Source organism: Protopterus annectens, chromosome 12.part0 (genome assembly GCF_019279795.1).
Source record: "Protopterus annectens isolate FY-2018-M chromosome 12.part0, PAN1.0, whole genome shotgun sequence".
NCBI classification, from domain to species: Eukaryota; Metazoa; Chordata; order Ceratodontiformes; family Protopteridae; genus Protopterus; species Protopterus annectens.
The window spans coordinates 957,229,965-957,257,912 of record NC_056746.1 but is presented as its reverse complement, the minus strand read 5'-3'; the positions used below and the strand labels follow the sequence as shown (position 1 = coordinate 957,257,912).

Here is a 27,948-nt window from a genome sequence, read left to right as displayed (position 1 = left end):
TAGCAGTCCTTTACAAAAATACTCTAACCGTTAATAGAGACACCATTAACCTCCCCAGTTCAATAGCGCGGAACTCCTCATAACCAAGCTACAGATTAACCAAAACAAACACTTGAACATCGTCTGTGCATACATTCCACCAGGCAACAACCTAAATACCCTAGAAGATTTCCTTTACTGGTTATCCACTACCTACCCCCAAGAAACCATAGCTCTTGGTGATTTTAACACCGACTGGCACCCCTGCTCCTCCAACCCCCCCCCCCCACTCATATAAACTTATCTGGGTTTAAACAGACCATAACCTCTCCCACTAGGATAAACAAACCAACCAACAAGGAAAGTATTCTAGACTGGATCCTAGTTAATAACCAACCCCAACTGTACAGAGCTGGTACTCTCCCTGATGACCTCAGCGACCATTGTTTAACCTATATAATAAAATATAAGGCAGGAAACCCTCACCAGCCCAAATATAAAACATTTAGAAACAGGAAAAACATTGATGCTGCTATATTCCAAAATGAATTAAAAGCAGTTGACTGTTCAAAACTAAAAAATCTAACATTAGAGGAGGCTATAGATCACTTTAACACTAAATTCCTAAGTATCCTTGATTCCCATGCTCCAGCACTTACAATAAAAACTAGATCAAATACAGCACCATGGCTCACAAAAGATACCAAAGCAAACATCAAAACTAGAAACAGAGCCTGGGCCAGCTTGGGAACAGCCAAAGCCCCACTTGACCATCTAAAATATTGTCAACTCAGGAATAATACAAAAAAAATCTATTTTACTGGATAAAAAAAGCTTTTACCAAAATCTCCTACAAAAACACCACAACAATCCTCAAAAGTTCTGGGCAGGCTTAAATCAACTACTTTGTCCAGATCACTCCACCACCCCAACCCCGGCTAACTACACCCATAGTTCCCCAGAGACAATAGCTAGCGCCTTTAATAACTTTTTCACTGAAAGAATCCAATCCCTAGCAAATCAACTAACCCCCTCTAACTAAAACCACATACCTAATCTACCTAATAATCACCCGGAATTTGGCTTCCAACCAGTATCCACTAGTTTTATAAAAACACTTCTAAAAAATCTAAAACCTACCACCCTTGCTGCTGACCTCCTCCCTGCAGAGTACCTGCAAATAGCTGCAGATGCCATTGCATATCCCATATCTATCCTCATCAACAGAACTTTATCCGAAAATGCTATCCCCTCCCTCTGAAAAATATCTCACGTCATCCAACTCCATAAAGGTGGTAGCTCCTCAGACATATCCAACTATAGACTCATTGCCATTCTTTCCCCACTAGCCAAAATAATGCAGAAATGTGTACACAAGCAACTAATACAATACCTTTCACAGAATAACTTACTATCTGACTCCCAGCATGGTTTCTGGCCATACCACAGCACCACCTCAGCCCTCCTTTCCTTTACTACTGCCATAAACCAAAACAGGAATGACAATAGGCTAACCTCTGCCCTCTTTCTTGACTTATCAAAAGCCTTTGACATGGTCAACCATGAACTTCTTATTCTTTCACTAAAATCTATTTCCCTCAACAAGCCTGCTATCCAGTGGTTCCAGTCCTACCTGACTGGTAGACAGCAGGCAGTACTATGGCAGGGCAAACTCTCCAGCCAGTTACCTCTCACACTTGGTGTCCCTCAAGGGTCCATACTAGGTACACTACTCTTCTCTATTTTTATTAACAACCTCCAAACTGCTATCCCTAAAGCCACCTGCATCCAATACGCAGATGATTCCACTCTCAGCTGCTCAGCCACCGCCCCATCCGACTTGCAAATCTTAACCCAAAATACATTTACCACTATTGAGAACTGGTTCACCAATCAACTCGTACTTCTGAACCCCAATAAAACTAAACTTCTACTCTTCTCTCCCACTAGTAGATACACCACACTTTCATTCTCTGTCACATCTGGCAATGGTACCACTATTTCCCCAGGTAATCACACCAAACTGCTAGGGGTTATCATAGACAATAATCTCAAATTTGACCTACAGGTCAACAAAACCATACAGATCATCAATAAGAAGCTTGGATCACTGTATAGAAACAAGACATTTTTAACCCCACTGGCCAAGACTGCAATCGCCCGATCACACCTACTCTCTACTCTCTTATATGTCTTGCCTGTACTCTCAAACCTCAACAAATTCGAACTAGGTAAGCTGTCCCATAGCTACAATCATATTGCCAAATTCGCCACTGGCTCCACCTGTAGAACCCATCACTGCCAGAACCTTAAACAACTAGAGTGGCTAGAACTGTCCAGCTTAATTCAATTCAATCAACTCTTAATAGCGCACAAAATTTTGTACCACCCTGAGGATACTCCCTCACTTAAAAATATTATTAAGCCATATAACAATATAAGATCCCTACGGGCAGCCGGTACACTACTGGTCCAAACCCACAAGTTAATAACTCTGCTGGTGAATCCCTGTTTGCCAACTTCATTGGCAAAACTTTGAATTCGTTACCAAACTGTATAACCCTACAATCCTCCAAAAGTCTCTTCAAAAAAAACCTTGAACAGTATCTCAAAGTGAATTGGCTATGCCCATGTACCAACCCTGATTAAGTTATAAACTAAAAGCATATTCTGCAGTTATCATAACGTGTAACTACATCACCAAGCTCTGCTTCCAATCTGATGTCTCTTACTTTTAATTGTCTGTCCGTGACAGTTGTGAGTCCCTACTAGGGAACATTACTAACCCATTGTATATAATCACTTTGTTTTTATAATTGTTTGCTAACTTCTGTGAAATCTATGTAAGTTTGTCTTTGTGGAGCTTTTCTCCCCGGGCCTCCGCTGAAAATGGACATGTATCCAGTCAGACTATCCCGGTAAACAAATGTAAAATAAAATAAATAAATAAATAAAATAATAATATATATATATATATATATATATATATATATATATATATATATATATTTATATATATATATATATATATATATATATATATATATATATATATAGGGTATATAGTACATCATTGCATGCTTAAAAAAGCGAACAATGATTAATCGACCCCATGTAAGCGAAAGCTTACAATGTCGAAACCTCAGAACAGCGATTTTTTTTCAAGGGAAAAAAATTTGCTGTTCCGAGAAAAAAAAAAAAACTTAGCTGTGCCCCCCACACCCCTCTACTCAAATATACCAACTCCGAGATTGCACTACAGTGCCGAAAACAGCAGCCAAGAAAATTCTTTCTCAGGGAAAGAATTTGTTTAAAAGCAGCTTCGCTATTTTGCCTTTTCATTCTTTTATGTTTGATCAAGACGCATTCTGTCGAATGCGTCTTCGATCACGTAATGGGAATACTATATATATATATATATATATATATATATATATATATATATATACATATATATATATATATATATGTATAGGATTCATACTGATCCCCGACGGCACTTTCTGCCAAAACAGAAATCGACGAACATACTTAACCGAAAGTGCTGTTCACCGAAGCAGCACTTTCAGATAAATATGCTCGTTGTGCCGGTCGCACTACGGTGCGGATAAGGGAAAATTCCCTTTTCCCCACTCTAGTGTGACCTTGGAGTGAGAATATTAAAGTAGGGGGGGTGTCAGAGGCACAACCCCCCACATGAGGTGTGCAGGGAGGCTTGCCCCCCTGCAAAAAAGTAGATTTCTTGCTTTTTTTTTTTTTTTTTTTTTTTTTTGTAACATACTTTAATGAAGGTGCTTTTTCGGTGAAAGCGCTTACGTTAAAGTGTGTTTGGTTAATGTAGATTCGGAATGTTGAAGTTTCATTCAACAGTCCAAGATCTATATCTATATCTATATATATATATATATATATATATATATATATATATATGGGTCTACTTCAGTCGATTGAACTTTTACAAGTTCGAACCACATATGGCTGAGACCATATGTTTGAACTTGTAAAAGTTCGAAGTAAAACCACAAAAAACAAAAAAAACAGAAAAGTAAATGTCTATAGCAGGGGGGTTACGCCCGCCTGCACCCCCCACACCCCTTACTTAAATATACCAACTCTGAGATCGCACTACATTGCGGAAATGGGAGATCTTCCCTTTCCACTCTGGATGGAGTCAGATCAAACTTTTATAAGTTCGAACATATGGTCTCGGCCATATGTAGTTCGAACTTATAAACGTTTGCTCGACTGAAGGGGACCCATATAGATATACATACATATATATATATATATGGTTCTACCTGACTTCACCGAAACACCACAACACCGAAACCACATAACCGACAGTACAAAAACACGAAAATCCCCTTATACACTTCACACACCACAATCAACAAACAAAACACATTCCCCATCCAAAACCACATACACAACACAAGCACACCAAAATCCCTGCAAACCCACACTAAACCTCACATACACCCAAACACAATCACTACCGCGCACAACTTACCTGACCCCTCCCTAACCCTAACTCACTTATCCGCACCTGACACTACACTGACCACCTAACCTACTTATCCCCCCACCTCCTAACTCACTTATCTAAACTCAACACACCACACCTACCCCAAGCCACCCCCCCCACCACTACTTAAACCTACTAACTCCACCCCCTATCCTTACCACACTTACACCTCTAACTAGCGTCCGTCACACCGCATACTTACACAGCCTTTTCCCATTGGTCTTCTGCACTGTCGATCTTCTGGGTGGTCTTCTGCACTTGATGTTCCGTGTCGGTGAAGTCAGGTAGAACCATATATATATATATATATATATATATATATATATATATATATATATATATGTATTTAGGTTTACTATCAAAATTGTAAGGGTCAGGAAAAAAAATGTTTGTTTCACCGACCCACAACAGCAAACATGGAACATTACCTAGGTCAGTAGGTCTAACATCATACTGATTATTCGAATTCAGCAGTTTTTGACATACTGTGTCCCTTCCACCTTACATAACAGTGACATAACTTCAGGTTGTCAGCAGTATGAATGTACTGCACAACACAGAACTACACGTTTTTGCAGGGGGGAAAGCACCCTGCACCCCGTACACCCCTTGCAAATTATATATTCCAACTCCAAGATCGCACTACAGTGGGGAAAAGGGTAAATTTCTTGATCTGCACTGCACCATGATCGCTTTTAATAAGGTCAACCACATATGTGCAAATGCACAGTGTATTTGCTGAACTGGGGACATGCACACATGAAGGTTCTGCGGTTTCCTATTACATTATCGAATCACTAAATGCCGAACGGCCAAATACTCGAAATGGCCGTTCATTGAAGTGTGTTTTGTGGGGTCACGGTACAGTAGGGAATGGGATATTTGCCCTTTCCCTACTGTAGTGCGACCTCGGAGTTGGAATATATAAGTAGTGGGGGTGTGGGGGGCACAGCCCCCCACAACAAATGATTCGATGAATGGCCGTTTCGAGTATTTAGCCATTAGGCATTTAGTGTTTCGATAATGTAATATAGACCCAGGTTCTGCAACACAGATTCAGCCAACCGTAATTCAGCATCCCATTGTCGCCGAACCTTTAGTCGTAATTTTGATGGTAAACCTATATATATATGTATATATATATATATATATATATATATATATATATATATATACATATATATATATATATATATATATATATATATATGTATACATATATATATATATATATATATATATATATATATATATATATATATATATATATATATATATATATAGGGTCCCTATTAAATTTCAAATGTTTCAATGTTCGAATGTCATATGGTCGACACCATATGATTGAACTTAAGGTAATGGCTCCATACACGCAGAATGGGAAAATTTCCCTTTTCTGCACTAAAGTGCGGTCTCTGAGTTGGTATATTTAACGTAAAGGGTGTGGGGAGTGCAGGGGAGCTTGCCCCCTTGCTCAGAGCGTTAAGGTAAGTGTTTTTTTTTTTTTTTCATTTTTATTATATATTCGAAGATTCAGGTTTCGCTCATATGTTGCCAAACATATGAGATTCGAAATTTTGAAGTTTCGAATATATAATATAGACCCTGTATATATATATATATATATATATATATATATATATATACATATATATATATATATATATATATATATATATATATATATATATATATATATCTAGATAGATATATAGATATACATATATATATATATATACACACACACACACACACACACACACACACACACACACACACACACACACACACACACACACACACACACACACACACACATTCATGATATATATGTGTGTACTCAGACCATATGAAAGCTCAGCTATTTCCTTAACCCTTTTTTGTGGACTAGTAAATTACTTAAATTAAGGATATCATGGTCTTAATCTCTTGAACATGCCACAGAAAAAGAAAGCCTGGAAGAAAAGACCAGAGAACCTGCCTTTAATGGTCCCTGCTGAAAGTTGGAGAGCCCTGTTTAAGCCTGTTGAGTAAAAACATTGCAAGTGGAAATCATTAAAAAAGCAATAGCATTAAAATTCTGAACATAATTTGTACTAATGGGCAACAACAGTTTTGTGAAGATAGTAACCATAACACAAGGTCTTCAAGACGTGATTCTAATAACAGTTTTCTTAACATTTGGGTTTCTAAACAGTGGTATTATTATTCATCTAGCAAGTTTTTCTTAGCATTCAAATATTGCCATATTAAGGCTAAAGATTGTCTCCTCTAATGCTGCAATATTTTTAGCCATTAAGATTACACTGCAGCAAACAACTCTGACCCAAAAGAAGAAACCACCGAAGCGCTAGAATAAACAGTTTTGCTTGACTATTTGGCCCCTTTTTTGCCACAGTCGGTGGTTTCTTATTTTTGGGTCAGAGTTATTTTCCGTAATATATTTGGAAGGAGAAGGGAGTGTGTTGTTGCATTTTAAGATTATACTGGCCTACTGGGTGTTTTCACTTGTGATTATTGCAGGACTGCCATTTGCTTCTTATTGGCTGGTACTACCTTGGCACAACCTTCATCATTGTGAACCTTGACCTGGCTAAGTAAGCATTGTAGATAAACTTACAAAAGTAGGCATGAAGTTATATGTCACCCAATGGAAAGCTAGCTGACTTACTGATAGGATACAAGATTCCACCTTCACAAAGAGGCTAGTCATTAGCAGAGTCCTACAGGGATTGGTTGTGGGGCTCATCTTTTTTTTTATATTACTTCTCAGACGTCAAGGTAAATGTGAAGGCCTCTGGCTGACCAAATATATAGATAACTGTAAAGTAGGTATAATCATTGAATTCCCCTAAAGACACAGATACCCTTCAAGAGAACCTGACACAAACAACTGTTGAGAGAGTTATGGAATAAAACTTGTGAAAGAATGCATAATAATAAATACCCTTTGGAAATATTGCCACCCCTGGAAATCATCACATCGATAATATACCCCTAAAAGTAGACTCAGTGGTCAGGCATCTGAGAAGGCATGTTGACAGTAACATATTCTTTGACCACCATGTTCCTACTGTGGTGAGAAAATTATTCAGTTTTGCACAGCTTATAAGTAAGGGCATAGCATCCAGGTCCAAGGAGGTCATTGTTTCACTGTACTCAACTCTCATCAGATCAGTCATTGAGTACAACACACCCTTCATCATGTACCTGACCAAACACTTGTAACTGCTCTTGAGAATGCAGGGGTTCCTCACAAAAAGAATACAGGGCATAAACAACAAGTCCTATATAGACCATCTCAAAGCCCTATCCCTGTACTCACTCTCCTGTAGAGTGCTGTGTGGCAATCTATGCCTATACTACAAGGCATCCTCTGATCCCACACTAATGGATTTGTGGCACATCCGCAAAACAAATAGCATCAGAAATACCAATTCTAAGGACTGAAACCTCATCTTTAACATAAAAAGAACTTGCTTGAGGGACAGTTATGTCTCTTAAAGATTATCCTTCTCTGGAAAAGGCTTCCCATCCATATGAAACAAAGATCATCCCTAACCCTATTCAGTGGTAACGTACTTGGCCCATTCAATGGGAAATTGCAAATATACTGTTAAATTTAGCACTTGTGCCCCTAATAGACAGGGATAACCCCTGAATGCTTGATGTGTACAAGCCTGTATTGTAATGGCAATACTCCATGGAGGGTTGACACATCAACAAAACTTTGGTAAATTTGGGGTAAGCTTTGCTAGGCTTAAAATGGCTCTTGGGCCAATAACCTAGTAACAATATATTATGATGTCAGCCAGAGTAGCAAACATTTCTTGAAGGGCCAAAAATGTTCATCCTTAATCCAAAGTATTAACTAGTTAAAGTTCACTGGAAAATTGAAATTATCTTTTTCATTTATTTAGTTGGTGTGTATTTACTGTTTTTATAGGATTTGGCATCTGAAGTCTTCATTTGAAACAAGCATCTATAACACTGATGACTGCAATGAAACAATCTTTAATTCTCAGGTATGAAGAATAACATATTTCCTACTTAGCAATATTTTAAGGCGTAGAAGTTGCAATGTACTTGTACAAAGTTTACTTTTGACCTATTTCTGTCTTATTTAATTTGTTTAAATAGGTGTTAAAACACTGTGGCTCTCTGTGTTGATTTTAGTACCAAGTGTTTTTACACAAAGAAGAGCGATGTTATTGTTTAACTCTACTGTATGTGTATCTTAGAATGAACCAGCATACTCTTGCTTTTCATGTTTCATTACATCTTATTGATGGATAGATAGATAGATAGATAGATAGATAGATAGATAGATAGATAGATAGATAGATAGGCAGATAGAATGATGTTAATGATTGACAAAAGTCTAACTGAGAAGAATCCATTTTTAATGGACCCTTAGGACTGGTAGTGGTGCTGCGGTAGCATTGTCGCCTCACAGCAAGACATTGTCACATTCGATTCTCAGCTAGAGCGTCTTCTGTGTGGAGGCATGCGTGAATGAGCATGCCTTTGTTGAAGGTTGTGCGTCAGGGCTGGTAACTCGGCACGTAAAAATCCACTACCAAACATTAGCGGACCAGAGTTCCGCTGTGGCGACCCCTAACCGGGATAAGCCGAAAGACACAACAAGGAGACAATCTCCATGATCGATTTGCATAATGTTCTGGTAAATACATAGTACAAGAACTTTTGAATAAAGCTATTAAAAGTTGCATGATAGCAGCATGTTAGCAAATACATTAGAAAAAAGAAGACAAAATTGTATTTATTTACAAAGAACATCAAGTCTCTAGTCTCAGCCCATGAATAGTTTGTGTTAAAAGTCTTAATTTCATTAATAAACACTAGTAATTGGTACACATGTGAATATGTGCTGTTCTGAGCTTGGTTTGCAAATTAATAACTAGTGGCTGAGTAGCATACTGGTCTGTATTTGTGAGATTAGAAGTATTTATGGCTGTTAGGGTTTGGCATATGGTAGTGACAGAGACAATTGCTGATTAGCTATTTCATCTGAGGGCTTCCCTACCCTTGGTCAGGAATTAACTGCATAAGGGCTCAACTTTGGGGACACATCCCCAATTTAAAAGTGTGTCCCTCTTGGACAGGGGCAATAGATGCTAATTGTGGAAATAAGGGTAAAACTTGGCTAGGCTTGTAAGGGCCCAGTGGTCATTAGCCCAGTAACCTCCTATGATCCTATTGATCCTTGTTGTTCATGAGGAAACCCTGTTGGCATGAGTTATATTTGTGCACCATCTGTGATTCAGTGTTTGGGGCTTTTCATTTTTTCTACAGTTGTACTACCTAGGAGTTATTATATATGTAAGTAGGGAGGTGTATGTGAGTGAATCCCCACTTAGGAAATGCAGGGAGATTGTCCATGTTGCAAAAACATTTTTTATTTTATACGGTCAAAGTTTTAATGAGTTTTTTTCCCTTAGATTGTAGCTTTGACGGATTTGTTAGTAGAATTTCTTCAGAGTTTCTTTGAAGAAATCTGTATTTTTAATGGACGTAAGGAAGAGGGAGATAATAGTCCAGTCCTGGATATGTTGACAAAGAAGTGCCAGTCACCATGCTGCTTGGCTAAAGTCAGAAGTTTTAAAAAAATAATAGGAGTGAAGGAGTTAAGAGGGGATGTTCAAAAACGACAGTGCCTTACTAACATATGGGTAGTAGTGCTCTGCTACCATTCCACTGGCAGCCTACCAAAGCTCAGGGTCCCTCCCACTGCCTGCCTGTCTGTTGATGTGATGGAACAATCACCTGGATCAACTGGCAGTACAGACAAACCCGCAGACAGGACTGTGTCAGTTTTCTAGTCTCATAGTAAGAGAAAGATCCATTGAAAAATTGGTCCTTAGTCTGGATCTCTTCAGCTGCTGAGCTCAGATAAGAAACTCTTTTTGGTTTTATTTCCCCCACAACCTTTATCTATTAGTGCTTGAATAATGTATTCTGATGATTTGTTTGCTTTTTCTGATTGGAAAATTGCATGTATTTGGAGTTTTATTTAACTTACAGTATAAGATTTATACTGTTTATTTAAGATTCGTTTAAAAATTTTGACAGGAATCCTTGCCATTTTTGCAGTTTTGTCTTTAGAGTTATGATTATGTTAGGTTATTGAGTAGATTTAGCGCATCTTAAATATTGATTTTTGTGACCGTTTGGTATGTTAAACAATTCTGACAGGAATTTTTCATACATTTGTACTTTATTTCTTGTCTATGCTGTTTTATGCTGTTTCTAATCATTTGTGGTTGAAACTAGCCTTTTTATTAAAATTGGAGGACTTCTCTGCCTTGAACAATTACTGAAACTGCTATCATTGTACTCAGTGCAGTATTCAGCATAGTATCACTGGAGAAATAGACGTTAAATTGCTATTTAAGGGGGGGGTATAGTGAGATTTCTCTATTTTTTACTGGGATGACCATGCTGTCAGCATTTAGTATTGACCTGGCTAATTTTTCATCCATTATCTTGATGGATTCAGATATGGTGCTCCCCCATCTACCCTCTGTGCCTCAGTCTATGGCTTGGTACTTGGCAGTAGCCTTGGGCAGGCTAGTGGAGCACTCAGTTTCTTTGGTCTCCAGGTCACGTGGTGTGGTGTTAGTACCACAACTGTGTGCAACAAGAGGGTCAGACATGTCTTCTGGGGCTGTACCATTGTCTGGTTCAGGAATGGGAGAACCAAACAGTTTATGTGCAAGTGAATTCAGGGATGCAGAATGTGTTGCCAGTGTTGATACATCTCCCCCTGGGGATTCTCCTGCTAGTGTAGTACATACCAAAAAGAGATAGCAGACCCATTACTTTGCAGGGCAACAGTGTTTGTGTTTCCATCTGAGCAGGTGGCTATGGCTAGATCTATTTTTCAGACAATTGGTTATAGGTATAAACCCAGATAATGAGTAATGTTGATACTCCCACACCCGTTTAGCCAACAAAGGATCCTGATTTTGAAGTAGATCAGAAAGCTGTATGAACAGATTCAGAAACCCAAGCAGATGTTTTATTATTCTCAGATGCTGACTAGATTTAGTAGTGTATTCAATTGGGAGCAATCATTGGCTGCCCTAAGATCAGCATGGTTTATGATCTATTGGAGGATGAAGCCCTGGATGTGGTGACTTTCCCTTCAATGATCCCAATATTGGAGGATGTTTTTAAGAAAGCTTGCAATTCTCCTCCAGTGAATGAGTCTTTGCCTAAAAAAGCATTTAATTAGGGTGTGTTCATCCATGCCTGGCCTCCAGGCCCCCTTGTCTGCATACCCTGCTTCTGTGTCCCTAGTGATCTCTTCCAATAAATAGACTATATCGTCATCAAACCCAGTCCCTTCAGTTAAACTAGACAAGTGGCTAAAATCTCAGGCAAGGACACTGGAACAGTCCAGCACAGTAACTTTTAAAGTATTTACCAGTGTTTTAAGTGGAAGTTTGTGCTGAGGTATGTGTATAGTGTCAACTAGTTCTCTGCATCATTACCGTGCTAAGCAAAAAGTCTACATCAGTCAAAGATGTTAGTTTCAATGTTTCTCGAGTGTCTAAACATGCTTTGAATAGTGCCTTGGAGGGGGCCGATACTGTTTCTAGAAATGCAGTGACATCAGTGGTGCTAAGCAGGTATGCTTAGTTGTACAGCCAAAACTTTTCTGATGAGTTAAAAAATGAGATTATGAATTCCCCACTTGATTCTGATTTTATGTTTGGTACAGCAGCTAATCAGATTAAACACTGGGATGACAGAGGTAAACTAATACAAGGGGTTTCAAAAATGTTCCATATTCCCAAATTTCTCTCCAGTAAGCAGGATAGTTTTTGGTGGCTCAACAAACAGAAGTCTTAGCCCAATAAAAAACAAGGCACCTAAAGGAAATGGCAGGATTAGAACTCAGCCAAATGTAACAAGAAGGGTTCATTTCCCAAAAAGGATAAACTCCTTCTAGCCCATGATTGTCCTGAAGCACAGTACCTGTCTTTCTCAAGTCTCCCTCCAGGTGCCCCATCTCAAAAGTTAGCTCTGAACAAGGCAGTGTGGCTGTCAGTGGTTTCCCAACAAATGGGTGCTCAACATTGTTGCAGACGTTACAGTTGGCAGTGGAAGGAACATCAGCCTCCATTCAACAGGGCTCCTTCCTCAGGATGCTCACACTGCAGACAGTGCTTCATGTTTTGCTAGATCACTGCTTCATGGTGACCCTGGGCTTAAAGGATATATATCATCATATCCCATTTGCTCATTGTTTAAAGAGGTACCTAAGATTTGTTGTGTCAGGTTCACAGTATCAGTTCTCTGCATTGCCCTTTGGGCAAGCCACTGCACCTTGAGTGTTTACCAAATGCATTGCCTAGTAATAGTCTACTGTTGGACTCTTGGTATTCGCATCTTTCCTTATTTGGACAACTTGCTGATCTGTGCGGAGTCTGTATCCATGTGTTTGGAATCACTCAAGGTCTCGACCATACTATCCCATCTAGGGTTCATGTTGAACCTTTGGAAGTCATGCCTGACAACCTTGCAAAGACTTGTCTTTCTGAGGTGCTTAATTGACACCAGCAAAAGAATGGCCTTTCTTCCCAAAGACAAGATTCTGTCATACCAGACAGTGTTTCAGGAATTCTCCAGGAGGAATTTTTATCTTGGCAAGAGAATTCCTAAGAATTCTAGGTCTGATAGTGTCCATGATTCTGATGATACCCTTAACCCATCTCCACAAGGGGAAAATTCAATGGTATTTCTGAAATTGCTGAACCCAGCATGTACATTCACTGTAATCTCATTTGCTGGTGCTGACCTTCATAAATGAGAGTTACAGTGTTGGAGAGCACAGCTGAATATCATTCAAGGACTCTCCTTCTTCTCACCTGTTCTAGCACAATCTCTCCAGACAGATTCATCCAACTTTGTTTGGGGAGCTGTGTCAAAGGGAGTGTAAGTACAAGCCAGATGGAAGCACGTCAGTATCAAGGAAATACTGGTGGTGATATATGCCTTGACAATTCTTTGCCAACTATGGACTCTGGGTCCCCTTCTTGTGGTTATGGACAACACTGCAGTGACGTGGTATCTCAGCAGACAAAGAAGTACAAAGCCATACCCTTTGTGGTAGTTGGCAGTGATGTCCTGGGAGCTTGCTTTACAGCATTCTCTGATTTTTCAGGCACCATTTATTATTTATTTGACATTTGTTGACCAGGATAGTCCAACTGAGCTTGCGCCCTTTTTCAGCGGAGGCCCGGGGAGGAAAGCTCCACAGTACAAAATATGCAAGTAAAAAAAAATTCAACAGTACAAATTATGCAAGAAAAAATTCACAGTACAAATTATGCAAGTAAAAATATAACAGGAGTAAAATAACATATATTAGGCACAATAAAAAGAGGTAAAACAGGTGACCAATTGCAGTACAAGTAAGAGATCTCAGCAAAAGAGGCATACATCTGATCTAAGCAGATCCTGGGTCGACCTGGAAGACTGGCAGCTCAAGAAAGTGGTGTTGCAGAATGTAGTCCAGATGTGGGGAATGCCTTAAATAGATCTGTCTGCCTCCTTTCAAAATAGACAGATGGTGAAATTCTGTTTCAGACATCTTTGCAGCCATGCTTGGAGGACAGACATATTCTTGTTCCCTAGGATTGGAATGTTCTTGTATGCATTTTCAACCTTTCCACTGATTCACAAGGTACTTCTGAAGGTTCAGAAAGAAATTCAGAAGATCATTGTGGTGATGCCCTATTAGCCTAGGCAAACTTGCTTCTGTCTTCTAATAGTACTGGCCAAGGACGGTTACCACATAATTATTCATATTCTGGATTTGTTTACACAGTCTCGGGTGTGATTGGTGCGTCCCAGTTTGGAGCAACTAAAACTGACATCCTGGATGATTCAGTTTTGACCCTGTTTAGGTACTTGTTTCCTAAGGGTGTGCAGCAGGAGTTAAAACAGGCCGGAAAACCCACTACTGGAAAATCTTATGTTTACAAATGGATTAGATTTTCTAAGTGGTATCTAAATGGGAGCACAGGGTCCCTTGAGGTTAACATCCCTCTGGTCTTGAAATATTTGCACGAGCTACTTCAGGATGACTTATCATATGCATCCATTAATGTGCATTTAGCAGCCATCTTTTCTTGTCTGCCAATGGATCCCCCTCTTTTTTCTCTCTTTTGGTAACACAGTTCATGAAAGGGGTATTGCATATGAGACCCCCTCCAAAAAAATTCTTCCTTTGTGGAATCTCAACTATGTTCTGGAAAAATTGACCTTACAGCCTTTCAAATCAGCAGCTTATGCTGATCTGAAGTCCTTAACATGGAAAAGTGTTTTGCTAATTGGTCTGACATCTGCAAGGTGAGTTTCTGAGATGCAAGCTGTCAGGCTGGGACAACCTTACCTGATTTTCTATAGTGATAGGATTGCATTATGCACTAACCCCTCTTACATGCCAAAAGTGGTCTCAAAATTCAATCTCAATCAGTCTGTTAATCTCCCTGTGTTATTTTCAGAACTGAAGAATAAGAGAGTGAGAATACTTCATACCTTGGATGTGCATCAGCAGCTCAGGTACTACTTTTACAGAACAACACCCTTCAAGAAGGCTAGAATGCTTTTTCTATTTCCAATACAAGAGCAAAGAATGGTCAGCCTGTCACCAAGCAAACCACTACTCACTGAAAAAAAGCCCTGTTCCTCTACTTAGTCTTGTACAGACTTCTCAGAGGTGACCTGTATACCTGTATCTGACATATAAGGCCATCTCATACCCAAGCTTGATGGAGTTGATGCATATCCGTAAGCCATATTCCACTCATGCAACCTGCACACAAGGCCTTAACCTGGTCTGTGACATTAATAGAACTTTTGGCAGGATAGATTTGTGTCACAAAGACTCCCCCCATCTGTGGAATAGACTCCCTCTCCATGTCAAGCAGAGTACCTCTCTACCCTCTTTAAGAGGAACCTGGATGACTGTATGGGAAACAGAAAATACACCCCTGGGATCCCAGCTGTGTCCCTGCTGGACAGGGAAAACAGGTGCTGACTTTGAGGGAACATGGGCCAAATTCTTGGCTAGACTTATAAGGGCCTCCAGGACCAATAGCCTAGTATCAACCTATGAACCTATTGGCTCTCCTTTGGTATTATTTTTTGTTACACTCACAATGGCAAGATGAATTCAGGCAAGGTAAAGGCACATTCCACCTGGGTCTTTTCCTCTTCATTGGCATATTGGAAAAGCGTGAACTTAGGAAGTATTCTAGAAGCAGAACTCCATACCTTTATGGAGCAGTATAAGGTGGATGCCTTCCTAAATCCAGATCATGTTTCACTTGCACCATTCTCTTTGGCTGTTGGATACTTATCCTCCCTTCTTTCATGTTGGGCAATCTTTGGGAATCTACCCATCTGGATGTACATAGTTTGGTGTTGGGGTTAACTTTGAGTTATGCTCAGCGGCCTTTATTGTTGTTTGCATGTTTGTGGTGTGGTCTGGAACAGTAGGTGTAAACAAAGCTTGCATTTTCATTTTCTCTTCCTACTGTCTGTGGGTCTGAAAGGCAGTCCATGTACTGCCAGGTGACTGGTCCATCATGCCACAGACGGGGGGGGGGGTTTTGAGTTTTAGTAGACTGCCAGAGATAGGGTAGAAGAGCACTACCACCCATATGCCAGTAAGGAACTGTTCCATGAACATCTACTAGTATAAGTAAGTAGGACCTATGCAGCTGTACTTTACCAACAGCCTGCTCCTCCACATGCCAAATCATAATACCTGCTGCCTTCAAGTTTCTTGAGGTTCTCAATAACAGATGAGATCTGATGTTGTTCTTTTCATTCTTCCTCAACTTATGGGTTACGGATCCAATCATCAGATCCAACTTGGCCGCATTCTACAGACTTTGGATTTAACAGTCAGGCTCCTCCCTCTACCCATAAGGCTGTAGTCTATCCCCATTACCTCATATTTCATTTGCGACCATCTCCCATGGATGTGGATCCTTTTTCACAGCATTTGTTAAGCATTTACGTAGTTGTAAGTCTATCAGTTTATTTATATCTCCTCCTTATATTTTCATAGATATTTAGATATTACCTCCCTCTAGTTTCTGGTTTCTCATTTTGTCAGGTTTTCATAGTTTTAGCAAAGTACATTTTTGCAAGTATCATTGTTGGTAATCCCTCTATTATATCCCTTTATTTCCTACCCTTTTAAACTGGGTATTCCTTATTACAATTGTTGGTTATTTATTTCTATATTTTATAGTTCAAAAATAATTTTCTTTATTACTTGTTACCTTTTACTTATAGTGTCATGGCTGAAAAAACTACAGATTTCAAAAAATGCACTTTCTGTGGGCAAAAAATCCTGAACTCAGATACCTTACAGGGAGTATGTTTAGTACTTAGGAGCAGTGCACTTGGGTACAAATTGTACCATTTGCACAGGATTTAATTCCAGGGCTATTGCTGGTAGAAGTAATAAGCTAGTTCTCAAGGGGTTGCTACCACCTTCATCTTCCTCTTCTTCAGGAGCTCAAACCCTCAGTATATCTACAAAGGATCTTTCAAAGCACAGGAAAAGATCACTGCCCAAGTCTCCAAAGACTTTGTTGTCCTCAGAGCTGCACAAAAGATGGGAAGGTTTTCATACTGAACTTCATTGAAGCCTAAGAAAAAAAATCTTCAGATCCTGAGGCAGATCCAGTAGTAATATCTAGTACTCCTCCTGTGCAGCCCATGGATTTGAATTCTTTGGATCCAATATCAGGTGTTTCACAGGCATCAGACTTATTTGCCTGAGTTCATTGTAGATCCCGTATCTCCTTGGCTCCATTCCTCTCTTATACAAATGCTGAGAAAGCACTCCAGACCTCAGTCAACCACCTCATCCATCAAGTCCTCCCAGAGTCTTTCTGAAGCAAAAGTCGATAGGGTGATGAAGAAGTTCCTCAGAGCTCAGATCCAGATGGGCGGGGGGTTATCCAGCTCCCATGGGATCCATGAGCCTTCTCTCCTTCTTACATGCTATTGTAGCACTTTCTGCAATTCATCCCTGAGTTTTGGAGCCCCAGGATCTGAGAGCCCCGAGAGTACTGGTTTTGGAGCTGAAGAGAGTCACATCTTCAGCTCTGACTGTATCCCTGGCAAGTTCTGCTCCTGCTTCTTTGGATAAGGATGAATCTTGGTGCCAAAGCATTGGTATTAGATCTGGGAAGATGGGATCAACTTCACTGTTGTCTGAGCCATCTTTTCCCCATGGAGCCTTGGTGTTAGCTCAGGTCCAGCTCCCTCTTCATGGCATGGATCTGGTCAGAGTCATTTCTTGCATGCCTTGGAGATCTCATCTCCATTGTGGTCAGCCATGGCTTTTTCAGGTCCATCAGCCTTTGAGGTTGTGGAGAGGGTTTTCTCTAATTCAGCAGGCCTGGTCTCTTATAATTCCTTGGATCCTACACCTTATCCCCCTTTGGTTCTGAGCTCTGATCCAATCAGACCTACTGCACAGGGATATCCAGTACCAGGTAGCATCCAGATGGATCCATTAGAAGAACTACCCCTGTCTTCAGACATCTCTCCAGTACATCCGACTGAAGAAGTTCACCAAAAGAGAATGTGCAAAAGGAGGCACATAGATTTCCCTGCGGAATCCCTCACTGAAGAAGGGAAGGGTCCCCCCAGATCACCACCTGATGTTGTCTCCTTTGGAGACATTTTGGAAATCCTTAAGCAAAAAGGTGGTTAGTTCTCAGATAACCTATCCCCTGAGGAGTCAGTATTCTTGGAAGCTTTTGGTTCTGGTCCATCTACATCTTGGGTGACTGCTCCAGCCAATGAGCTTATTGACCTAGTTTCTCAATAGACAGGGAGGGAACCGGTCTCTGTTGAACCTGTCTCTCATTGACTGGGCAGAATTTTAGTCCCTTCAAAAGATAAACCACAGTGGAGCAAAGGTGTCCCTGCCAGTACAAAGGCAGCCACAAAGAAGGAGCTCATGGAACAGAGCTCCTTTGTCTATCCCCCACAACAGACAATTTAGGGCTTTGGACAGGTTGGGAAAGCATGCATTTTTATCAGCGGCCTTTGCCTTGTGGTCACTGAAATATTTTGCACAGTTTACTAAACTGCAGAGGGATTTGAATAAGGAACTGTCAAAGTCTCTGTCTGAGTCCATGTCTCCAGAGGATTATAAGACATCATCCTTGCAGCTGGCTGCTCTTTTATTTATATTGAATACATCCATAAGTCTAATTTTCCATGCTGAGGAAGGTATCTCAATAGCCACCAGTTCAGGCATTGCCATAAAGAGACATGCCTGGATGGAGCTTTGCAACTTTGTGGAGCTCTTCAAATCTTCTTTCATCATTGCTCCCTTTGATGGATCTTCCTTGTTTGGCCCCTCTGTGAAAGAGACACTTTACCACAGTGAACAGGAAGGAAAGACCCTGTCAGCTGTAGAGCTTTGCTTTTCTACCTCTCGACAATCCTTTTCAGGGAATCAAAGAGGAGGCAAGAAAATGTGGTTCTGCAAATCCCAGGGATCTTTCTAGGATTCATGTGGGGATAACTCCCTCAGAGGCAGAGAAAGAGTTCAAATGGAAGACAGTGGCCTTGTGGCAGGGGAGGTCTGCAAAATCTGGGCTTCCGAGATTCCTTTCTGGATAGACCCTTTCAGCATTTCTGAAGTACTGCCCGATGGCCCACCTCTGGATGTAGTCAAGGGACATTTGTGCTTGCACCCAAGTGCCTAGGCTACTGTAATAAAAAATTATTGGATGCTAAAAATAATATCCAGGGGTTACTTTATACCATTTTTTCAAACACTGCCTCCCCCAAAAGAAACGAGCTTCCCAACATTTACCCAATCAGAGCGAAGCTGTAGCTCAAGAAATTCAAATGCTATTACACAAAAGAGTCATCCAGGAGGTCCCAGCAGTCCAGAGAGGATTCAGAACTTACTTGAGGTTCTTTTTAGTTCTTTTTAGTGCCAAAGAAGACAAGGGACCTGAGACTGGTTTTAGATTAAAGCAACCTGAACCAGTATGTGAAGAAGTCAAAGTTCCAAATGATCATGGTTCAGTCATCCTACCTCTTTTACACAAGGATGATTGGATGCACTCAGTCGATCTTCAGGATGTGTACTCTCATATAAAAATAAACAGCCGATCCAGAAGACACTTTTGGCTGGGAGCCAGTCACTAATTTAGAACTCTGCCCTTTGGACTCACTACAGCCCCCAAAGTTTTTACCAAATATATGGTAGTGGTAGTTGCTCACTTGAAATTGCAAGGATTCTCGGTGTTTCCATACTTAGATGATTGGCTCCTCACTGGTCCAACCAAATATCTCGTAGAACAGGTCAGAGACTATTGGCTTCAAATTTGCCAATCTTTAGGCATTACAGTCAACATTCCAAAATCAAAGCGTCTACTGGTTCAGAGCCTAGAGTTCACTGGTTCTCATTTGAATACTATAAGTCAGACTGCCTCTTTACCCCCACATCGTATGACCACACTCAGGTCACAGGTTCAACAAGTCATTTCTCACCCTGCTACTTCTGCCAGGCTAGTTCTGCAGGCTCTGAGGTCCATGGAAGTATCTGTAGCATAAGTCCCCTTAGCACATTACTATATGCAGGTTCTGCAATGGACTCTAGTTGTTAAGTGGTCAGTTCCTCAACAGCTTCTTTCTTAACCATCCAGACTTACTCAGGTATGCAGAGACCATCTTCAATGGTGGATCTATTTGAATAAGACTCTTATCAGTTGCCCTTTTGTTCTGTCTCCCCCCATAACCACAATAACCACGGACACCTCCCAACTGGGGGGGGGGGGCATTTTTTGAGAAGGATGGTCCAAGGCATGTGGTCCCCCCAGAGACCAATTCACACATCATTGTCCTAGAGATGACAGCAGTCCTTCTAGTGTTGCAGAAATTTCAAGATGTTCTCCCTCTAGGGACCATTACAATTCAAACCAACAACATGCCTGTAGGCTGGTATAGCAACAAAAAAGGCGGAGCTCAATCTTAGCTCCTATGTCAAGAAGTAATGAGAGTGTGGCAATGGGTGATTTTCTCCAACCAGTTTCTAGTGGCAACACACATCCTAGGGAAGTCGAACATACTAGTGGTCTCTCAACAAATCCGTGACAATGGAAAATTTCCGTCATTGGAGTCAACTTTGTTGTGACCTCTTTGCCTGTATCCACAACGACAAATGCAGTAGGTACTTTACCCTGCCCCCCCCCCGGGGGAGTCACCAAGAGATGCTTTAGTTCACATTTGGCCCTCTGATCTCCTTTATGCTTAACCCCCTAGTACCCCTAATTCCAGAATTCTTACAGAAAACCAGCTGGTTGAAGAGCTTGGCTATCCTCATTGCCCCATTTCTGTCTCACCAAGTGTGGTTCCCCTTCCTTTGGTCTCATCTTCTTTATTCTGCTTGGATACTGGACCCCAGTCCAGATCTGCTATCACATCCCTTGGGGATAAAACATCCCAATATTACAGCCCTCAAATTAACCGCATGGTTTCTCTGATTCCATCGATAGCTAGACAGCCCACGCTTTCTTCCCTAGTTCATAATATTCTTTTGTTGTCACAGACAAATTCCACTAGAGGATTTACAACACCAAATGGAAACAATTTTCAATTTGGGTCTTGAAAAATGATGTTGATCCCTTTACTGCCCCTGTTTTTTTAGTTTTAAAGTTTTAAGATTCTCTTTTTAAAGAACGTGCTAGTTTTTTTCCACAGAGTACATTTGGCAGCCATATGAAACTTGCACTCAAAAGACAGTGCTTCTTGCCTGGCTTCTTCCAGACTATGTAAGGCCTTCCTGAAGTGTACCTTCCTGCTCAGACCTCCATTGAGAGATCCATCACCTCCGTGGGACTTGACAGTAGTATTGCAAGACTTAACTCAACAACCTTTTGAACCTTCAGCAAAAATTGACTTAAAATTCCTGTCTTGGGAAACAGCCTTTTTAGTTGACATTATTTGTGCTAAAATGATTTCCAAACCCCAGGCTCTTTCATCAAAGTACAAACCCATTGCTTTTAATAAAGATAAGGTTACCTTACAAACCAATCCTTCTTTCCTACCAAAATGGTTTCAGAATCAAATACAAATAAAACCATTCACCTACCAGTCTTCTTTCCAACATCTTCAAACAAAGGAGAATACATGCTACATCTTTGGAATATGCATATACAGTTACGGTTCTACTTAAATAGAATTAAAGAATTCAGAAAAACAGACCTGCTGTTTGTCTCCTTCTCACTGAGTCAGCTGGGTTCTCTAATTAATAAAGTTACATTGGCCAGATGGATAACTAATTTCATTTCCTGGATTTATTCTCAGCAAGGCCTCTCCCTACCAAAACCACCTAAGGCCCATTCAATTAGATCCATGGCCACCTCATCTGCCTTCTGACCCAGAACTTACATGGATGATATTTGTGCAGCAACCACATGGTCTAATGCTCATACCTTTATTACTCATTACAAATTGGATATCATTTCCAGAAGCAGACCTGCTTTTTGTTCAGCACTTCTCTGGAATATCCTTCCATGAGGGCCACCCAAGATTTCCGTAGCAGGGGACTCTGTCCCATATGTTGAGGAAGAATGAAAAGGGCAGCATAGGATATTAAAGTTATGTACTCACCATAACTAGGCATCTGTGTTGTCCATTTCAATTCTTCCTCAACTCCCATCCCTCACTCCGTCCCCCTTTTCTGGGAACCTGTAGTTCCGGGTTTGAGCCCTGCTCTAATTTTCTGTTCTCCTCTTCTATTATACACAGAATTTTTTGTTTTCGATCTGAGGTATTAGGGATGGACTAGGGCATTTTGGGTAAAGGGAAGAGTTCGGGAGTTGGATACAACGTCTGTAGAATGTGGCTGAGTTGAATCTGAGGCTTAATTCATAAGTTGAGGAAGACTGAAAATGGACAGTACAGATGGCTAGTTATGGTGAGTGCATAACTAATTTGCTACTTCCTTACTCCATAGTTTGGCTGTTGTTCTGCTTCACTGTGGTTGTCTTGAAGCTTCTTAGCATTGCTCTACTATCCACATTGAATCATAGTTATCTGCTCAGATGTGCACTGTGTTACAATTTGGATATTTATGTATACTTTAGACCTTGGTGTATCACCACTGCAGTGCAGACCTAGCTCTGGTACAGAAGACATCTTTATGTATCCTGGCTAGTATGAGCTTTTGAAATTGGCAGTTATAATATAAAAATACTAAATGGAAACTTATAGTAGTGAAACATGATGCCAGGAAGAATTATAGGTTTAGAGCTACGGGCAGAACATGAAAGGCTGTGCCTGGGATTAGGAAGAGCTTCAGCATTGAGCTAAGACTTTTCAGTCCACAGACTGATTAACTGTTGATATTTTCCCTTTGTGGAGGCCTTAGTACAGAGATTGATCTTCCAAGCAAAGCCACATGCTATTGCAGTAGTCCTGGGACTGACTAATGCTAATTATCTGTGTGCTCTTTCTCAGAAATGCCTGAAGCTCCTGATTTATTTAGCCAAATACAATTTTTCTCAAGGAGGAAAAGGTTACCACTGTCAAAACCACAGTGGTCATCTGTCATTCCTATGGGAGTTAACATGGTGTACAAAAAATTAGGAAGTACTCGGGGATGGGGTGTCAGTGTTAGTGTGTGTGTGTGTGTGTGTGTGTGTGTGTGTGTGTGTGTGTGTGTGTGTGTGTGTGTGTGGTGTGTGTGTGAGAGAGAGAGAGAGAGAGAGAGAAAGTTTGATCTCACACACACACACACATGCACACACGCACACACACACACACACACACACACACACACACACACACACACACACACACACACACACACAGACACATACACACACACAGTACTACTAGTGAGACTCCTAAGAATCATCATCATCAATAGGTAAAGTAGCTCAGCTTATAACACACTAATCTAGTGTACTCTACTCTAGTCTACATGCGACAAGCAAGAAGCAGCTGTTTTAAAGGAGACAAACATTTCTTTTCATTTAAGCAGTGCTGGTGTGGTGCATGCAGCATACTAGTCTAGGATAGAACGAAATGATCATTATTCACTATTCATCAGACAAAACTAGATTTCATTTTGGGAAGGTAGATAAAAAGTGCAAAGAGTGAAAACCGAAAGTAGAGCTACTGTGGGATGGTCTATGTAAAACTGATATAGATGTAACAAGGATATGCAAGAAGAGGATACTACAGTTAAGGCAAGATCGTAAAGATATGAGCTAGTTTTTGTACTCCATAATACAGAAGGGCAACTGATGCTGTGTAGATAAACTGAGTTGTTTTACTGCTCCTTTATAAGGTGAATCAAGAGTAAGAGTGTAAGATGCATGTTCGTACAAATATACACTCTTTTTCTGTAGTCCAATGGTGCAGGGTTTGACTAGAGTAGAGTAGACTAGTGTGAGCTCTGATCTGAGCTACTTTACCTATTGTAGTAGTAGTGTGTGTGTGTGTGTGTGTGTGTGTGTGTGTGTGTGTGTGTGTGTGTGTGTGTGTGTATGTGTGTGTGTGTTTGTGTGTGTGCGTGTTTGTGTGTGTGCATGTGAGAGAGAGAAAGAGATCAGTGTGCATTGATTTTTAGGTTCCTTTCTAACATAACGTGATTAGGAGGAGCTGGCATTTCTGAGTGTAGAGACTAAACTCAATAATATAAACTGGCAGTTGGGGTAGAAAAGGTGGTGGATTACGCATAATAAATAATAACAGCGGTTAGAATTACAGATTTATTTTAGTTCAAGTCGCATTGTTTTAGTGTGCCAAGTGCCATCTTTTCAAATTACTATTATATAAAAGTGTCTCCGACTGTCACTGATGCCTGATTATTTCTGGATTTGTCTCAGTCGCCAATTCTGGACACACACACACACACACACACACACACACACACACACACACACACACACACACACACACACACACACACACACACACACACACACGCTTATCCCACACACATTTTATGCAGTTGCAGTTCTTGTTTTGATTCTTCACACAAGCTCTGTCCTCCACCCGCGTCAAGTTCATCAGACAGAAAAACTGCAGGCAGTGAAAGAGCCAGTCATAATAAGTATCACACTCTAAAAAGTGCAAACTGCAAAGTGCTCATACTGTTATTACAAATAAAAGAATCCCAGTACCCTACATAAGTATGGACTCTTCCTAAAGAGTTGAGATTAGTTGTTGGTTTTTTTTTTTCTTTTTTTTTCCTTTTCTGGAGGAGCCGGAGGAAGAACTGGTATTGGTATTGGTAGTCAAGATTTTTTTCATTGCTTCTCTGCTGCCTCTGCAGTGTGCACTGCCTGATTAAGAAGTAAAATCTTTCAAGACAAGAGAAAACTTATTAGACCCGTGGACTGGTCCGACTCTGCAGCCCTCAACTGCTGCAGCTGCACTTAAAATTAAGTAATGAATGGCTCGGCGGTTGCTCTAATTAATTTAAAACAAAAAAACAGCTGCCTGCTGGAGATGAAAGAGGCCTCCTCTCACTGCTCCCTTTGTTGACTCTGTTGATGATCTCCTGACTACTGCAACCACGTTGCCTATGGAAAAAGGTAAAGAGAGAGAGAGAGTACACACCCCCTCGAGCCCTCAGCCAATTCCGACAGGCAGGCAGTCTGCCTCGCTAAGTTGACGTCATCATGCATGCTCTGCACGTGATGACGTCAGCAAGAAATTTGTCAAAAAAACTTTAAAAAAACAACCAGGAAATTTGTGACTTAAAAGGGCCACTCAGAAATTTGTGTCACCCAAATATTTTGCCCTCAAAACCGGTATTTACAGAGGAATTCCATATGGTTGAGAGGTATGTGCCAGATATTGGAATGGCATATTTCTTATTCTTCAGAAAATGTATGTAGATACAAAAGCTGTATCTGTGACAAAACTCTACGTACTCATACAGGTCAGTACACTTTATCGCTTCCTACTGGCTACAGTAGAGAGTTGATTATCCAGACTAATTTGGACGTAGTGTAGCTCAGATATTCAAACTGTTCGGATAATCAAACATACATTGAACCGGATAAAAAACTTCTAAATCTTGTTTTTTCTGAACACAGGGAATACACTTTTCAACAATTCAGCGATTCCAGTGGACAATAAAGAATATTTTTCACACATAAGCGGGCTACAAGCTCAAAAAACATTCACAAGCGAATACGTATAACATTTACATTTTAAGACTTTATGATTTTTTCCTATCCAAAAACGTTGGAAAACTGTGTTCGGATAACTGACGTTTCGGATAAATGACTCTCTACTGTACTAAGGCTTTTGTCTAACCAAGTGATCAAGGAAGCTGTACTTTTTGAAAGCACTAAAGCAGTAGATGGAAAATGTGTGTGCAGATGCTGAATTTTATTCTCATTTATTTTGAATAGTAGTGGAATAGCAGGCATTTCCATTAAAGGTAAGGGATTCAATAATGAGCGAACTATCACCTAAGAAAATTAAAATCAAAGTCATTATTTCAGCATTGCCATTCTGCATATCATCTTTAAGTTTCTAGTCTTGGAAGGATAGGGCTGACAACCTGCTTCTAGGAATCCACACATCCACAGCAAGCTACCTTTCTTATTTCAAAAACACTTACACAGGTTAACTTCTTAGCCTGTGTTTTGTTGTTTCCCACTGCACTGCACTGTAACAGGATTCTTCCTTAAGTAACCTGCTACATCTTCAAGTACAAGAACTGAAGGCTGTTTGCTGCAGTTTACAGCTTTTGTCAGAGTCTGCAGAGGGCTGACCCTTGAGTAATTCTGTGCCTCCCAACTACATTAATTGTAGCCCTCCTAGCTACAACTTTCAATACAGTCTTTTACTCAGTGTCTATAAGACAGTCTCAGTCAGTGGGAATGCCTCCTCCACTGTAGGCCCCAGGCCTTGAATAATCTCCTGTCACACATCTTGTTTTGATTTTAAAGTTAGAGCTGAAGGTTTGTATTATGCCTACAGATGTGAAGTTGTTTGATCACGCCGTTTGTTCTTACACATGGGTTCGGAGCCAATCCCTCGGCTCCGAGTCGGCCACATTCCAAGCTCTGCGTCTAAGAGAAGCTCGAGGCACAGTCCCTATCCCATGATCCTCTCCTGCTAACCCTCAGATCTAGTTTGTCGCTGCAACAGGTCTCATCGTCGAGTGAGAGCTCGGGCCAGTATCTTTTTTCTATATAAAAAATTTCTAAAAAGTTAAAAATAATTGGAGATTTTTCTTAGTATTAGCTAGTAGTAGTATGTATGTGTGTGTGCGTGTCGTTTAAAATAGTGTTTGGAATAGTGTTTAATAATTTGTGGGAGTGGCTGCTCCTAGGCCTTAGGCCAATATCTTTCTGTCAGGGCTCTGTCAGATTTTTCTTGTTGTAAATTTTTACCTGTGTGTTTAGTCAGGTTAGTTATTGTGTATATATGTATATAGCTATATACATATTAGTATTACATACTGTATTTTTCTTACTGTATTTTTCTATTCAGCATATGTCAGAGAACGCCAAGTCTGGTTTTAAATGTTGCCAGTGTGGACAGAAAATGTCTATAACAGACAACCACATTTCCTGTGTCTACTGTCTAGGCCCTCTCCATCTTCAGGAGGACTGCTCCATCTGCCACTCATTTAGTGGCAGAGTGATGATGGAAAGATGCAGGAAACTGATTGAGAGGGGTCTCCTGAAGCCGGAGTTTCAGGAGACATTAGAGAAGGCAGACCAGTCATCAAAGTCTTCGAAGGGGACGAAGTCTTCGAACGTATCGAAGCCCAGGTCATCGGCTCTGAGTACCTCTGTTAAGATTCAGTCGCAGGCTCCACAGACCTTGGAGCCGAGCACCGAGCTGCTGCCTTGGGGTGAGGTCTAGGTCTTGGAGCCGGTGTCAGAGGTGCTCCCTTCATCGATCCTTCGCTCAGTGACCTCTTTGACCCCTTCAACCCGTTCTTCCAGAGCACTGTCAGACACAGATGTGGATCGAGTGGTGCAGAAGCTGATGGAGAACACGGCCTTATCCAAACTAATTGCGGTTTCATCCCAATTGATTTCGAAACTTGAAACCCTTTCTGTTCCATCCATAGATCCTCCTTCGAGACCTATCGAGTCATCGGAGCCAGGAGTCAAGGATCTGATGATTGTTGATCCCCCGGAGCCGAAGCCCTCTTTAGTGCTTTCGGCTCCACTGACCACAACAACCTCGGTACCCATCGAGGGGTTTCAGAGCCGACAGTCTCTCCTCGGTTCCGGGGGGGAGAGTCGAACCGAAGTTTCAGTTCTGACTCTTCCCCTCAGTGCAGATTAGTTCGGCTCCATCCTCTGGATCGGAGCCCATGGTTCTGGGCCCGGGAAGGCTACCGTCTTCTTCGGAACCAGTGGAGTCCT

The 27,948-nt window shown here is 40.8% G+C and overlaps 1 protein-coding gene across 1 annotated transcript in view; it reads left to right on the top strand.

Annotated features, from left to right (window-relative positions):
- SYCP2 (synaptonemal complex protein 2) overlaps positions 1–27,948 on the top strand; it is a 2,578,701-nt gene that overhangs the window by 2,264,848 nt on the left and 285,905 nt on the right. The window contains exon 15 of the mRNA XM_044088976.1: positions 8,451–8,529. Coding sequence (XP_043944911.1) covers positions 8,451–8,529 — 79 coding nt within the window. The remainder of the gene's footprint in view (positions 1–8,450; positions 8,530–27,948) is intronic.